The 17,663-nt window shown below is 37.9% G+C and overlaps 1 protein-coding gene across 1 annotated transcript in view; it reads left to right on the top strand.

The window, feature by feature from the left end:
* The window catches only part of LOC145986394 (neprilysin-2-like), a 42,840-nt gene extending 28,986 nt beyond the window's left edge, over window positions 1-13,854 (top strand). Inside the window, exons 10-18 of the mRNA XM_083120361.1 lie at window positions 4,849-5,035; window positions 5,513-5,692; window positions 8,429-8,535; window positions 9,116-9,180; window positions 9,457-9,576; window positions 10,027-10,175; window positions 10,291-10,449; window positions 11,750-11,826; window positions 13,481-13,854. Of these exons, the coding sequence (XP_082976487.1) occupies window positions 4,849-5,035; window positions 5,513-5,692; window positions 8,429-8,535; window positions 9,116-9,180; window positions 9,457-9,576; window positions 10,027-10,175; window positions 10,291-10,449; window positions 11,750-11,826; window positions 13,481-13,631 (1,195 nt within the window). The 3' untranslated portion in view covers window positions 13,632-13,854. The remainder of the gene's footprint in view (window positions 1-4,848; window positions 5,036-5,512; window positions 5,693-8,428; window positions 8,536-9,115; window positions 9,181-9,456; window positions 9,577-10,026; window positions 10,176-10,290; window positions 10,450-11,749; window positions 11,827-13,480) is intronic.
* The last annotated feature ends 3,809 nt before the right edge of the window (window positions 13,855-17,663 follow it).

Genomic DNA, 17,663 nt, shown 5'->3' with positions numbered 1-17,663 from the left:
CTAAGGTGAGACAAAAAGTAGTCCTTTGTAAAGGCAATCGCCACCAAGGCAAGAGGAGATCTGTACTGCTGAGGGAAACCAAGAGTGGTCAACTCAGCCATAAAATTAAGCGTATGTAAAGACATTGAGACAAAGGAGGAAGGGAAAAACACAAGGCTCGACTGACCGGTATTCTCTTGAAAAGTGTAAAGTGACTCCAGATCATTTCATCTAGTATTCACTTGACAATAGACTTACGGTCATGTGAGTAACTTAGGTAACGAACAAATCCCCCCCCCCCAACGCTTCCAACGTCGTGTAAATAATGTACTTAATTTAGTTGCAATAGCCCCGTATCCGAATTGTTTGTCTTCAGCACCCATTATGAACCAAGAAAACAGTATGTATACCCACCACCACCACTACTACTACCACTATTATTAGTAGTAGTGGTAGTAGTATCAAATACGTTATTATCCTCGTAAATTACGCAAAGGGGGAAAAGATGTCGGTGCTAAAGCATTTGTGTTCCAACAAACTATATTTGAGATTTTTTTCCAAAACATTCAATTTAACATTAATGATGAAAAGCAAGCACACAAACTGTATTTTTGAAAGACGGAAAATGCTTGATAGATGTATTCCGAAGATAATTATTCCGAATATAATTATTTTTTTTACATAAGGTCTATAACATGTATAACCTTAATGCATGATATGTCATATATGTTTTACATATATGACAATATGGAGCGACGTAAAATAAAAATAATACATATGCAACATGCTAACACTTAATTGCGTACGTATTCAAAGTTTCTTTAATTACATATATGGGCCATTCCAGCGTTACGTGTGTGAAATTCTAGACGTGATATTGGATTAAAATCTTCATAATGAACTGATTTCATAGAATTATGAAGTACTTCCTGGTGTCTACTAACAAGTGAAATAAACTTGAGTATAATGGCATAGGCTGAATGCATAAAAGCATTAACGAATGTGCGTTATGTGTGTGACGCTTTAAGAATGTAGGAAATGTTTACTTCATTTGTCTGTGAAGCATAAAGGCTGCAGGAGCTAGTAACGTTTATTGGTGAAATGTGTAAATTATATGCATTTACAAACATCTAAACCTTAATGCAATTAAAACAATAAGAATTTCCACATTAATTGATTGTTATTTACATTGAGTAGGATCACTTTTCGTGGAAGGCCCCATATGTACAACATATATTATTTAAATACATTACACAATCAATTCTTACATCTCATAACAAACCAGCAGCAAAAATTACATAAATTGTCTCTCAAATGTGCACGCCCCTTTTCCTCGAAACAATTGTTCATGCATTAAAGACAAAATCAATTAAGATTGATTGATTGATTTAGTTTATTTTACTTCGCGTTTTGTGCCTCTTGGCTAATTTGCGAAGATGGGGATAAGTGAAATGATGAAATTGATGAATGGACATTCACAAAGAACCAAGCCCGAGCGGGATTCGAACCCGGGACCCTTGGCGTCGCAGCGCGATGTGCTAACCCCTCGGCCACAGGGTCCGGCAAAAAAATCAAGAGAAGTCTTACTTCTCTCTCTGGTAATTTACAATGTTTTACAGAAAACTACGAAACATTACGAGCGAAGCGAGCAAGAAAATTTTTAGATCTAATTATTTTGCAAACTGAACACAATATTGATTTAATAGGGCTCAAATAATTCATGGAGCGCCATGGCATTCTCTCTTTTACAACTTTGGAATTCAGATAGTTTCTGAATGAACTCAATCTTTGACAATCGAGCTCCACAATTCCCAACCATATTCAAAAATTGCTTGTACATTGTAACATATACAGGGTGTTTCTAAAGGTCGTTTACAACGCTTGGGAGGTGATTCCTCACACGAAAACAAGCAAAAAGTGTTAGTTCCATTTTTACGACTGAGGCTTCGTTTCCGAGATAGGAGCCTCGCAAAAGGTGACAAAGTGAACGTCACACCTAACTGGGACGAATACTATCACAGATAGAGAGGCGGTTCCAAGGGAATCATAAAGGAATCGTATGTGCTTAGTCCGGAAGTCACTATGAAAAGTTCACTGCACGCATGCGCAATGGAGTCCTCAAAGGAATTGGGGATATCCAGCAAGAACAATGCATGGATAGGGTATGTAACGCAGCAAGGAGGACCGTGACAATGAGAAATGCGTTAAAGACAACACATCCCGACCTCAAACATGAAAACATGAGCATGGAACACAAAATCCGAAAAGTTGAGCACGGTTGCATACCCCAGTTACACGAGAGGAATGAACGAATCATGTCATGTGGCATACGAGAGACACATTACTCCACCAGGAGAAGGGAAAGAAAAACACAATATCAGATGATTGCGACAACGTGTATTTTTACACACGACAACTACGTAATATCCTCCCCCCCACACACACAACAAACAACAAATGCTCCAATGTCTTACGCACAGACAGTACGTGTCACTGTACACAAACTGAAGGTGTCAAGTTCACCACACAAAGGGGGTGGGGAGCAATACCAAGAGTGTTCTCACTGGGATTTGCCAAGGGCGATAATCACAGACGGTTTTCAAAATGTCTGCTGTTCACTTCTACGCAGAGATGACAGCGACGAATCAAGAATTGGCGAGTACGAGCAAACAAGCCAGGTGTATCTGCTACCGTCGCGGCGGCGACGTTGATGCGAGCAACGAGGTCCTCAGCTGATGTGACAGGTGTGTTGTATACGAGGGTTTTCATTTCTCCCCAGAAGAAATAATCGAGAGGGTTGAGATCTGGCGACCTCGGTGGCCAAGGCACAGGCTCATCCCTACCAATGAACCTATTGCGAAACACGCCATGCAGGAAATGTACATTACTATCGAAAAGAGCTGGTGCCCCATCTTGTTGGTACCACATTTCTTGCCGCAGTGCCAAAGGGACGGTCTCCAACAGTTCAGGCAGAACCTCACTAAGAAATGCATGATACGTGCGACCATTCAGGCGAACAGGGAGAATGTATGGTCCAATTAAATGATCATGTACTATCCCGCACCACACATTAACTGAAAACCTGTGCTGGTGATGGGCCACAAAAAGTGCATGTGCGTTGTCAAAATCCCAGACATTACTGTTTCTATTATTGAAGACATCCATCCTGGTGAAAATGGCTTCATCTGTCCACAATACCTTTGCCCCGAAGTGAGGGTTTGTGTCCAGCTGATGCAACAACCATTGCCAAAACTCCATACGAGGGCGAAAGTCACGAGGTAACAGTTCTTGTACTTTCTGCAGTTTAAAAGGGTGCATTCCTTCCTCTGACAACACTCGCCAAACGTTCACATGAGACGTGTTTCGTGCCAGAGCGAGCACGCGCGTACTGGTGCCAGGATGTTCTGCGACCGCTGTTAACACATCTTATGCAAACTGATGTGTGCGTACACTTCGGGGTCTTCCAACTTCTTGCCGCGGTGGTAACACTGACCCTGTTTCACGCAGTCGACTGTCCACAACCTGAAAGAAGGCGTGAGACGGTAAACGTCTATGTGGAAAGCGTTCTCCATAAAGACGCCTTGCCTCACGGCTATTACCGTGTGCCTCCCAATACATGAGATGCATGTCTGCTAGCTGCTGGGTCGTATACGCAGCCATCTGTGTAATAGGGAGCTGGAACCGCAAAATATCGTTTTTGTTTAACATTGGCACACTGCACAAATTGGCCGTATCACCGTACGAACACCACAGACCAATTGTTGCCATACTTGGCTTGCCCACTCCACCACGTCAACTTCTTTCAATACAAAATACTAGTACTCTTCAATGCGTATGGCAACCTATAGCGAACTGCTGATCATATCCCAGCACCTGCAACACGACTGGGACGACTGCCGGAGAGACCCTTCGAGCTCCTCTCGCCGGTACAGCAGTCATGAAAGTCAAACGTAGACTACGAGAGCCAGACTTGCCAGCGCAGCGCTTCCAAAACTGGTCTCTTTTACATCACAGTGATCGCGTGCGAACACTCTTGGTATTGCTTCCAACCACCTTTGTGTGGTGAAAGTGACATCTTCAGTTGGTGTACAGTGACACTAACTGTCTGTGCGTAAGACATTGGAGCATTTGTTGTTTGTTGTATGTGTGTGTGTGGGGGGGGGGGCGTATTACGTAGTTGTCGTGTGTAAAAATACACGTTGTCGCAATCATCTGATATTGTGTTTTTCTTTCCCTTCTCCTGGTGGAGTAATGTGTCTCTCGTATGCCACATGACATGATTCGTTCATTCCTCTCGTGTAACTGGGGTATGCAACCGTGCTCAACTTTTCGGATTTTGTGTTCCATGCTCATGTTTTCATGTTTGAGGTCGGGATGTGTTGTCTTTAACGCATTTCTCATTGTCACGGTCCTCCTTGCTGCGTTACATACCCTATCCATGCATTGTTCTTGCTGGAAATCCACAATTCCTTTGAGGACTCCATTGCGCATGCGTGTAGTGAACTTTTCATAGTGACTTCCGGACTAAGCACATACGATTCCTTTATGATTCGCTTGGAACCGCCTCTCTATCTGTGATAGTATTCGTCCCAGTTAGGTGTGACGTTCACTTTGTCACCTTTTGCGAGGCTCCTATCTCGGAAACGAAGCCTCAGTCGTAAAAATGGAACTCACACTTTTTGCTTGTTTTCGTGTGAGGAATCACCTCCCAAGCGTTGTAAACGACCTTTAGAAACACCCTGTATAAAAAATGAAATTCTCCAATTTCTTAAAACAATTCTAACTCTTAAAATATAAAACCTTTGATTATAATAAGTACAAGTGACAAATTGTTTTGAAAGGGACACAACTTCCTCTCTTCATTTGCAGGTTGCTACACAATTCTATTCTTGGAATGTTTGCCCACGACATGTATGAGGACTTCGTGATCAGTCACGGTGAGTTAGACCGACAGAGCTACTGCCTGGGCTTGTCTTCGAGTCTCATGGAGGATGTGTCTTCATCCATGTACCTCAAGACCTTCGGCAGGAACGAACTCCTGGAGTTTCAACAAGAGGTACGATCATCTCGTCAAGTTTAATGCCGGTTTTATTTACAGGACTCTAGAATGAATTTGTCTTTTTGATTATTTTACCTCGATTTTCTACCTCTCTAGGTTAATCGGCCCATGACGATTAATAATAAATTGATGAAGAAAGAACACAATGAAATTCGCATGTTTGATCCTGCACTCTAGCCTTGGTAGGCTGGTTCAGATGTGATTTGAGTAACCTGCGCATGCCTAGGATTTGTGACTTATTGATTTCTCTTTTCAGTAGTCAGATCCATATTTTGCACGTTCCATGTATATGTTGTTGTTGTTGTTATTATTTTGTTTTTAAAGATCACAATAATTGGGGGACTGTTAGTTTACAACTCTTATAGGTAACATCCATTTCTAGGTTAAAGTCTACATGACCTTTAACAGACATGATCAAGATATAAATAGGAAATCATGACTGCATCTGACAGAAAAGGTTTGTTTTCTTTGTAGATTACTCACCTGTACGTCCTGCTGAGAGAAGTTCTCCTGAAGGAACTGGCGGAGAGTGACTGGATGGACGAACCCTCAAGGGCTGGCGCTGTCCAGAAGTTGAAGGCCATGTCCTTAGAGGCCGACGGTGGAGCAAGGATCTTCCTCAATGAAACCTTCCTGGATTTCAAGTCGAAAGAGGTACTCTCACCTTCCAATAGCGAAATTAAAAAAAAATTGGAACATTCTTCTACTTATACTAACATAATTATGGTGTCTAACATAGCATTATTATATTAAGCTGACATACCAACGAATGACATGGGGAAACCCTGGGGGGTAAAGGCGGTGAGGTGCGTGATGCTGATCACATCACCCCCCCACTCACGACCGGATCAAGAAAGTGTGGGGCGTTACCCACACCCCCTATACGCCTTCATGGCGTGGTGCTAAGTATAAGGGGAGCACTTTACCTTTATATATATACACGTATATGTATATATATATATATATATATATATATATATATGTGTGTGTGTGTGTGTGTGTATATGTGTGTGTATATATATATATATATATATATATATATATATATATATATATATATATATATGTGTGTGTGTGTGTGTGTGTGTGTGTGTGTGTGTATAATATGGGGAAATGTATGGGAGAGGGTGGTTACAGAAATTTGCTCATATTGCTAAGAAATGTTGAAGAACAGCATTTTCTAACCTATATGTATACAACCATGTGACAAATATTTGCTGTTGACCCTGACATTTGTTTCTGTCAGAGAGCGAAAAGAAAATTGTAGGATATGGATAGACTGCATGTATGTATAATACAAACAATTCAAATAGTCTACGAAAAGCAACATATGTGTGTGGGGTTGATAGATAAGGGTTCACACCCATCTTGCAAAGTCCCTGACTTTTCCAGGTATTTTACATCTAAAATTAAGAGTTACACTTCAACTTTGTAAGTTAATCAAATTAATCACGTTTGTTGAACATTTTTTAAAATGAATGAAAGAACGTTTTTGTAAGCAATATTACCCAAAAAGGAAGATTGTTGGGAAGATAAAACGAAACGTGTTTCCGGTTACAAATTCTGCCAAGCAAAATTCATTTAATTCCCCTGACTTTTCAAAGCTTTTTTGGAAAAAAATCATTTGTTTCCAATGACCTCAGTCCTAGCCTTGTTTTTCTGACTCCTCCAGTTGTCCAGGAGTTTGGAGTCAGTGCGAACCCTGTAAATAAATTACCTGAAGGGAACGGCTAAATGACTTCATCCTGGCAGTGTGTCTGCGCTTTTAGAATCTTATTCGACAGTAAAAATAAATGCCAGTGGCAACCAAGAAGCTATTAAATGGGGTTGCATACATTACATGTGGGATAGAAAATGCCATTTTCAACGGCTTGTAGGATCGAATTTTTTGACGTTGATGTTCTCTGCACACTGCGAGAGTTGTCTGTTGTATGATCACACCACTGTGTATTTATGTTCAAGGCAATTAAAAGTAGAGAAGAAGAAAAGTTGCAGTAAAACAAATTCCGATTGACAGAATTTCGTAAATAATAATGTACTTAATTTCTTGGCTATTTTGGACAAATAACTAGGGTGTGCGGGATCCCGAAAAGTCGGGACCGGAATCGGGAAAAAAATTTACCGTCCCGATCCCGAATTCGGGAAATGACTTCCCGACTTTTCGGGATGCCGAGCAGTCGGGGAAATACCAAATGTTCATTTTAAAAAGTCGTTAATTTTCTACGTTTTCTGCATTGAAAGTATCTGGAACTTATCGGAAATTGTTAGTATTTATTCCAGAAATGCAAAAATAATCACTTAAAGTGAAAATGATCTGTAGAATTTGAGATTTCCAGAGCCTCGGGAAATTTCTATTTTTTCCCGTCCCGAAAATTTCCCGACTTTGTCGGGAAATTGGATATTTTTCCTGTCCCGAATGTCGGGATTTAAAAAATTTCCCGTCCCGACCAAAAACACTCCTACAAATAACAATATATGTTAAACGTACTTCAGGCAACTTTTTCCCCAAAAATCTAGCAACGATTCTTCTGTGAAGTGGAATCCTATTTACATAATATTAATTAACCCTTGGAGAAAGGGTTAATTAATATTATGGAGAAATAAGGGTTAGAGAAAGAAAACAAAGTTTTTTATTCTTCTGCTCAGTGGTGGCGAAAAGGGAACACAGACCTTACGGTGCGGGTGAAGAGCTAAATGCCCCTTATATGATTGGTTTTGTTGTATTGCAGTCATTGAGGAACCTTTCTTCTATAATGTAACGAGTATAGAAAATTCCCCTCTATTCTAATTATGTGAAACATTAGTGACACTGTAATAGATGAAACCATTCAACAATCAAGGGGTTCCTATTTGTCGAGTGTCAAACAACTGTTTTTGACTCATAAAAAGTTCATACAATTTTAATAATGTACACAGTATTCTACAGAAAGTCCTACATAACCAGTAAAATGTCTGTAGTGGCGAAAGAGTCTTTCTTTCCTTTAGCAAGCAGTGTCAGAGCAGAGACGAAAAAGTCGGGACATAGATTAAAAGGAATGGACTGTTCCGACCAAATTGGAATGCTGATAGCCTTACATCAATGGTTATAGAACTAAAATAGCCCAATATTGCAGACTGCAAACTTCTAGAGCCTGCCTCTGTCCAGAAACAACCTATTCATTTGCGAAGGACAAAATCGAAATTCATGCAAAATTTGAAAAGCCGTCAACGTAATTGTTGTAGGTTTTTATACGTTCAAATTAAATTTTTTCATGGCTCGAGGGGGCGCATGGCCGCCTGCACCCACTTTGGGTACGGGCCTGAATATGCAAGTAATCAGGGATTAGCTATATTGTTGTTTTGTTTACTGTACTTGATAAAAATATAACATATATATTCTGTTTGTTTCAGGTGAATATCACTGCAAGTTTCATCGACAACTCACTTGCTCTTGTGAAAAGATACCAAAGAATGATGTTTGAGGAGTATTTCTCGGACCCTGCGGATTCACAACAGATGTAAGTGACGTCACTCTTGCATGCTTTTAAACCATATGCATTTTTGTTTATGCTATCCTCTCAAAGACGCATACGAATAAACTTTCTTTACCACACAAGCATGAACTTTTCAATAAGTTATTTGAGATTACAGGTAGAATTTCAGATTTATGTGAGAGAACAAACTTGGTAAAATATACTCGCTTTAAGTTATCATTGTATATTGATGTATATATTGATATTTTTTTCTCATGCCGAATAATGACGAATACAAATTAAAGCTGAGACAGAAACAAACAAGCTAGAACCCATATACGATTATTCCACCTGTTGTTGTAATAGTTGTCAGTCTCTTCAGCGTTTAGCTTGAAGCAGTGAAATTTCTGGGGAAGAAAGCTAACATTATTTAATTCCTTGCACAAATATATAGCCTATTATATTTGTCGTCTCTCTGAATAACATAATATTATTGAAGAAGTTAGTGCACGTTACTTAGTTTCTTGCTGGAAGCTAACAGCATGCAATGTATTAATTTAAAGTTTTAAAAATCTAATGACGTAACATATTTCATGTAATCATTTAGTCTTGCTTTTCCTTTCAGCTGGTCGCATTTCATTCTGCCTTACCATACACAAGGAATTGTAATTTACGGTTTAAATAAAATAGGTAAGAATAAATTAATTACGCATTGTTTATCTCTTAAATACATCGTGCAAAATTAAGTATATTTAACACTGTGCGTGGATGTAAGTTAAAAGAATATCGAGTTCTGTTGAAGCTCATTGAACTATTCTGTAACAGCAAAAGAGACAACAGTTAATCAGTCCATTTGAAAGAATACTAATTTGTAACTCGACATATAGTTTCAAGTGTTTTTGTGACTTTTGTATGATTTTGTACGGAAAGACGTTGTCAACCACATTTTGCTTTTTTCATTAACAGTTATACCATTTGGCACGATGACGAAATCGATTTACAACAAGAACTTCCCGAAATTTATTCTCCTCAGCGGTTTGGGAGACACTATAGCACATGAAATGTTTCATCATTTTGACCCAACAGGTGAGTCGCCATTGCGGTATTTTTGAATTCTCCTCTTTTTAACATTCTGAAGGTTCATCATCGATTAAGCAAAAGCTTCATATGCCATGCATATGATAAACAAGTTCCTTTGAGGGGTTATTGTGTTTTCATATCATGAGCAAGTAATTGTATTTTAACTTTAACATTCAGTTTAAAATCTCCGTAATTTCCTAATATCCGTATATTTATTTTCAATAATTGTTTAAAAAGATGGCTTAAAAAACATGCCTGAAATGTTTCTTCTTGATAATTTAAAAAAAACAAAAACATTTTCAATGTGATGCAGAGTATGTACCGGATGGATCTAATTATCTGTAGATTCTTTGGTTCTGGAAGTCAGATGATTTTCGATTATCCGTAAAAATGCGACGCTATATTTATTTCATTATTAGTATTATTACCCTTTAAAATGTATTTAATTTCCTGTAGGGATTCGCTACGATTCTTCAGGAGTAAGAAGAAGCTTCCTGTCTGAAGTTGATTCCGAAACTTACGATGTGTTCCATCAGTGCTGGATGGACCCATCTTTGCTGCAAAGTGAGATGAGCATGGATGGAAACAGGACAGTAAAATTTCGGGTAAGAAGCATTGCCATGACGTCACTTGCATGTCTACGATATCGGAGAAGCCTGTGGCTCTCTCTTTTTCATCTTCACGAATCGGGCTGATGCTGGAATGTCCTTGCGTTTGCAGGTGAAGGCGGATCTGTTTCTGAACGAGAGAGTAGCAGACAGCAGCGCTCTGAAGATAGGTTTCGCCGCACATAAGAAACTACAGGAAAAGCTACAGGAGGAAAACCTTCCCAGGTTTCAGATGACGAAGGACCAGCTTTATTTTCTCTTCCAGGCACAGGTTAGGTTCGCTGCTTTTTCTTGCCCTAATGCCGAACTTTGGAGTTTTATACTGAATTTGGTTTTAATTTAATTTTCTTCAAGCTCTTTATTTTTTTTCCATTTGAAGAAAATTGTGAATGAACGTTAATTCAATTTCCGTTGCCTACTCTAGACTAATGTCAATATGTCTCAGACTGTTTGCGTTATCTGCCTAATGTCACTTTCCTCGCGTCCTGTTCTTCCTTTTGGCTATTCTCATTTGATTCTTCTCTCTACTCCCTTTTCCATTTTGGTCTCATTTTATTTCCTTTTTTCTGATCCTCTTCTGATGTAATTAGTTGTCTTTAGTATCAGATTCCTGTTTTTCCCTGAACTTTTTCTGTTATTCTCCTCTTGCTGATCCTTTATACTTATTTTTTCTCGTGCGTCTGGTTTCGTTTCACAACTGACGACAGAGAAAATACAAGAGACAGGGGACAGACTGCAGAGGGGAGGGGTGGGGATGTACACACAATTTTTAAAAGCTCGAAAGTTGATACAGATTATTGTAGGCAGTAATAATAATGCCATTGTACAGTGAGTTCGTTTTGGCCCTAGGCCAAGATAGCGCGTGACATGGCGCAGATGCCGACATTTTCATCCCGTAACTTCTCACTTATTTACGCACATATCTTTAGCATGTAGACAATTATGCTTATATTGCATAACGAGTACTGACCTGTGTTATAAGAGTTGTTCAAAGTTATTCACGTGCTATCTCGGCCCAGAGCCAAAACTGTACATTGGTAGCCTCGTTCCCTGGCGTCGCCAATGTATGCCTTATTTATTTTTACATTATCTTACTTTTTGATTCCCCAGCTTCTTCCATCTTTAGATGATCATGCATAAGTTGTATAACTATTTAAAGTCAAAATAAAATATAAGGAAGTCATTTGGCAGAAAATCAATTACATTTGCAGAATATGATGACACATAAGAAAAGAGTAACATTTATTTTCATTTTAAAATTACTATTCAATATATTCTTGAAAATTACAGTGCTATAACCAATAGCATAAAGAGATATGGACTTCAAGCATGGATTTTAGTTTTATTTCTACCTAAAATGTATTAAAGAAATTTATTTTAAAAACTTTAATCTGGTAAATGGTAATTTTTAAAAAGCAATCTGAAAACGAAGTAGAGTTACATTTTATTTCGATAATTCTAAAGGTTTTCTGACTAGATTAAATGTGGAATATCTCTGGGGGGAAATAGACTGTTTACCCTATTATTAGAATAGTAACATGTAAGAGTAAAATCATGAATTCAATTTGCAGGTCCACTGCACAAAATCAACAATTCTTGACTATAGCATTTCTCTGTTTGAGGATGAACATCTCCCGCCATTTCTGAGGTAAGTTGAAAGAAAATGTATTAGAAAAATTACTAACGTTTCATACATAAACACTTACATTTTTTCTCATACCACACTGAAAAATGGCAGAAAAGTGACTAAGATAACTAAGATGTTTTACTAGGGTCTACACATGTCTCTCCCTCCTAGTCTTCCACTTTTTAAAATTTTATGTGTATTTTGTGAAGCATATCGCTCTACGACGTCAGGGTTCCCGGGTTCGAATCCCGGCCTGGACATGGATGTTTGTGAGTGTCCATTCATCAATTTCATCACTCATCCCAATCTTCACAAATTAGCCAAAAGTGGCACAAGAAGCGAAGTAAAATAAAGCAAGTCAATCAATCTTTTGTGAAATTTTTCTCATCGCGATCATGAGGATGAATGTAATCCATAAAGAGACACACCCATACACAGGACTCGATCCCGAAATATTCGGTGATAGGGTTGTGAGTCGAACAGTCAACGAGCTTAGGTTTCCTAACGATTAATTATTAAAAGCGTTCTATGATGCTTTCGTTAATTGTTCTCGTGCATGAAATGAAAGTAATGAGATGTTGCAACCTTTGAAATTCAAAATGTTTGTAAATTGTATGTACAGTTGTGAAAACATTGTATCACATCTACTACAACAGCATAAAATTCAAACTTGTATATTCATTTATTATTGTATATTTTTTACATTCTATAGAGCGTAATGTATATATTCGAAGCAAATTAGAAAAATACCCTTTTCAGAATCAAGCCTTATATATAGGGATGTGCCGAAGCCGATTACAGATGTATGAAAATCGGCCGAAATTGACACATCGGCATCGGTATCGGAATCGGCAAAAATCCGATATTTAAACCGGTACAGATTATACTAGAGTTTTTACCTTCTAATAAGTTTTATATTCTAGTTTTGTAAGATTTATTGAAAAATTTGTTATGATTCGTCATTATTGTAGAGTTTTTGTAATAAAATTATTGCAAACTCTCATTAAGAGGATCAACCTAACTATAAATCGGAAATAAAACAGTACACTGCTGAATCAGGATCTGATGTTGTATTGGAAATTCAAAAATGAATATTCAAACCTGAAGCAAGTGCTGAGAAAATACTTGAGCATACCTGCTGCATCAGTATTCAGTGATTGCTGAACAGATTTGCGATAAGAGAAGAAGTAGGTTACTTCCTGAAGTGCTTCCAAATCTCATGTTTCTGAAGTTGAATCTGGCAGAACAGGAATTCATTTTGCATTTGAAAGAACTGCTTGTGTACTAATGTTTAATCTCTTGAGAATCCATGTTCTTCTTAAAGGTTCACATAACATTTTGTTGATGCAAATGTACATTCGCATCTCTTGAGAATACATATGTATATACATATGATATGCAATAGAAATGTACATAGCAAATTTATTTTTGTCATGCTGAAAATAACATCCCATTTCTGTTTAATAATCTTATGTATCGGAATCAGTTAAATATCGGCATCGGTATCGGTTCCAAAAATTATCGGTGAGTACATCGGCATCGGTAAATTTTCAGCTTCGTCACATCCCTACTTATATATATATGTTCACACTCTGTTTGCATATTATAGAGATATATTTGAAAAAAAAAAAGAGTGGTCAGTAATTGTGTTTTTCTCGAATTTCTTTTTTTCAAGGGTGAACGACTTCGTTTCTAACTTCGAAGATTTTGCAGCGACTTTCAAGTGCGAGAGGGGCACCAGAATGAATCCGCAAACAAAATGTAATTCCTTCCCATTTCTGGAATCCTTGGACTACGAATATTATGAACAATCCAGTGATTCGTAGCGACTATCTTAGGCATTTAAGTGGAGGTGTAATAACATTTGAATATTCAGTGAGAATATCGTATCGGGATTTCCAGAGATCATCGTTTGTACTAGAAGCAAGGTACGGTCTTTACAAATCAAAGAGAAACTTCCGTCGAGATGTGGTGTTGGTACATGATTTGTTAGGGGCTAGGGCCTAGAAGTAAATTAGTGTTAGAGGTGGTGGTATAATAAAAGATGAAAGCAATAATATATATATGTGCATTATAATATTCTTTCTCGTGATTGCTCATTAATATGACTTTAAAAAAAAATCCCACGTTGGAATAACTCCCATTGTCCGTCCAGGAGCACACCACTGATTTATAAATGCACAATATAATAATATGGTCTTTTAACTATAGGTAGAATGCTTGGAAGGAATTATTCCTTACTAATTCCAGTATTATGTGCAGATGGCAGTCTAGTCGTGAAAAACTTCTTCCATCTAGCGGAAGTTAAGAGAACTAAGTCGAATCGCAGGAGATACTGGTTTGCAGATTCTCCTTTTCCCAGCATTTCATTTGTAACATTTTCAGTTTTCTTTTACCAAGTACCTTTTCTATTATCTTCCTCGTATACTAGTTAGTAATTTGAAAGTAGTAATAATGGAGAGATAGAGGGCTACAGTTTAGGAATTCTTGTTTGTAAGAAAGTTTACGAGTTTGTCCTCTCCGTCTCTCTGGGACATACTATTTCTTAAACTTCGTCAAATTTCATGAAAATCGTGATTGCCTAATATTTTTCAAAAACTCACGTATCTCCCTACGTGATGGCATCTTTCCGCAACGATTGTTCTCACATTACCAGCAATCGCCTCACCTGCATGCATCCGTCTTGTTCAGCAGGAATGATGGGTAGCCAGTGGGAAATTTTACAAGTCCAAACAAGTCGTGAAAAAATTTCAGCAATGTATAGCAGCCCTGGCCCAAAACCATGGTAACGGTTGAAGTTTTTGCGTGCGATGACGTCTAACCGGCCAAGTGAATGCATCACTTCAATGTGAAGTCACGTGAAATGACAAAACGACAGTGTTGCAGTATGCAGATATTAAACACCAGAACAAGAACAATATCTAGATGAGGATGTGTACTACAGGCTGTGGAAAAGGAGATGCGATAACCACTAACGCCGTCAAACGGTTGGGAGGGAACTTTACGTCACATACCATGAAGAAGTAATAGGATCTGAGCTGATTATGTCCTTTGCGATTAGTCCACTCAGAATTAAATCACTTCATCAAATGATTTACTAAATCTCATCAATTTACGTTGTCGAATTCATTATTTGAGGTTTTTTTTTTGTTTAGGTTCAACATCTTCACCGAAGAGAAAATTATGCTCATTTCTTTGTTTTCCTTGACCCTGTACATCCAGGGTCAAGGAAGTCAGTAATAAGGTGTGTTATATGCAGTGTACGTACAAATATAGATTGAATTATACCTTCTCCAAATATGATGTATAAAGAAACGAACTGCCGGAGAACTAAGTGAAGTGAGTGTACAATTTTATATTACTATTATAGTGGAACCACAAGCAAAGAAACCTGCGCAGACTCGCGACTCCTGTGCACCGTACTCCAGTGTGGAGGGGAGGGGAAGAGTGGAGCATGCTCTCTTATAGTCCGAGTTGAATGGAAGAGGAGGAAGGTTCTTTTTCTTGTGGTCGCTCTTGTAAGTAAGGGGAACTGTGATTTGCCATTCATCTATTTTATCACTTCTTCATCATCTCAATTGACTTAAATGGCCGGAAGAGCAAAGTAAATTTATCAAATATAAATGCAAACACGTACCGTTTAATAAATAACCAAAATGGAATGAAAAGTTAGCAGTTTGTATTTGTATTGCTTTATGTGAATATGTAGGGAAAAAGCGAGAGAGAATTGTACACCAATGGCAAAGAAATGGTAGGCGAAGTATTTACCAGGATTATACTCCCTACATTCCTGCTCATAATAAGGATCCGAAGGGATCTTGCTTAAGGATCTTTCTTCGATGTAAACCTAAAAGTTGACTTTTCAGATTACGTACATAATCTTCTGGACAGAAATGCGCACTGCAGATTCTAGCATTAGCATGATTCACGCTAGCGTTTCCACACGAATCCAAAGTTCGGTGACCGAAGAATCCTTTTGAAAAACGTATATAACGTATATATTATGTTCAACGTACTTGAAAGATGTATCTTGTGCTGAACTAAAATAAATAATAATAACAAGTGGTGTGCGGTATCTCGAAAAGTCGGAACCGGGATCGGAAAGAAAAATTCCGTCCCGATCCCGACTTCAGCAAATGACTTCCCTACTTTTCTGGATCCCGAGCAGTAGGGAAATACCGAATGGTCATTTTAAAACGGTATTAATTCTTGACGTTTTCTACATTGCAAGTGTCTGGAACTTATCGGAAATTGTTAGTTTTCATTACAGAAATGAAAAGAAAATCACTTAAGGTGAAAATGAGAATTTGAGATTTCCCGACTAGTCGAGAAATTGCGAATATTTCCTGTCCTGAATGTCGGGATTTAAAAACAAAATCCTGTTCCGATCAATAATATTCTGTCCCGCATAACAATAAGCACCTATCTATATTTATTTTCAATTTGTCTGAAGCCACAAAATGTAAATGGGTGGAAATGCTCATTTGTGTACTCGATTTCGTGTGTTCAGTTTCTGGCATGGTTTCCTATCTGCATAGTGCAACACTAGCGCATAGATTTGGAATTCATTTCATGAATAAATTCACCTCTTACCGTCGTTTTGTCATAACGAGTAAACAACGGATTGGCCCAACCTATACTTCTAATAACCTTGATGTATAGTGCCTTAAAACTAATCAATAGAAGTAAGTGTTTACTAGGATTGTATTGAAAGAACGGTAGAATATAATGAACGACGAAGTCGTTCTCGATGCGGTAAATGTAATTATAGTTGTATCCTCTTTAGCCTCTAGCTTAATACTGCTCAAGAATGTCAAATGAAGTAAACCTTTGATATAATTATGCTATATACCCATGAGAAAGTGGGCAGTTAACAATCTGATAATACAATCATTATTTAAGAAACTATGGTAACATTATTTACAAGTGTTTCCAGTATCGTGTGTTGATTGTGTGGAAAATTGTGATATATGTAGCATCCAGCTTTGAACCCAGCCACTTTCTTCCGGGGGTTATCCTTTACGGGGGGGGTCATAGGCATGAAATTATAATAGTTATAAAAAATGCTAATATTTCTAAATTGCCCTTTACCCTTAAAAGGTATAAATTATGTGTAAATTTCGATAAGATTGCACAATCGCGTCACTAATCGCTTACATTACACCAATCCTGCCGCTCTACCCGTGTCCATAGGCGCCGACTTTGAGGGGCAATCACTTTCTGCCCCCTAAAATTCACGTAGAATGTCACATTTTATGTATGTTTATATATATATATAAAGTATTGTTTATGCCGATCTTGCACCCCCAAAATTTACCTTGTCTCCCCAAAATTTATCTTAAGTTGGCGCCTCTGCCCATGTCCATTGCTGAGTTTCAATAAAATGAAATTTTATTATTATTTTATTATAAATTATTAGTTAGCAGTTATCAAAACGGACGATAATATAAATCTGTTCAGTAATTGTACTTTAATTATAAAGAGGACTGAATCAGTGCTTATAATTACGAAAAAACCAGATAAAGTACGTTAAGTTAAATTACAGTGAACTTGGTTGTCCAATTTATTTGCTGTTGTCCGAATGCTCTGCTAGGTTATTGAAGTTTTCAGGGTTTTTTCTATTTCGGAGGGGATTTTCACCCAGGTCACGCCCTGAATCCATCACTGCTGGCATCTGTCTGAAGGAACTAGGAAAACCTGTTTCAGTTCTAAATTAGATTGTTAACGTTCTTACTTCTAAGCTATGATATCATCATTTCTTGTGGTCTTTTTGCTCTGGTAAATGTTCAGAGGGGAAAGAAGATTGGTAATACTGCCAAAGAAACCAATAGATAACAGTTTTTGTCTCTTTTTATCGT

Source organism: Lepisma saccharinum, chromosome 1 (genome assembly GCF_977018435.1).
Source record: "Lepisma saccharinum chromosome 1, izLepSacc3.1, whole genome shotgun sequence".
NCBI lineage: Eukaryota > Metazoa > Arthropoda > Insecta > Zygentoma > Lepismatidae > Lepisma > Lepisma saccharinum.
The sequence above is the reverse complement of the archived record's forward strand: the minus strand, read 5'-3'. Positions and strand labels throughout refer to the sequence as shown.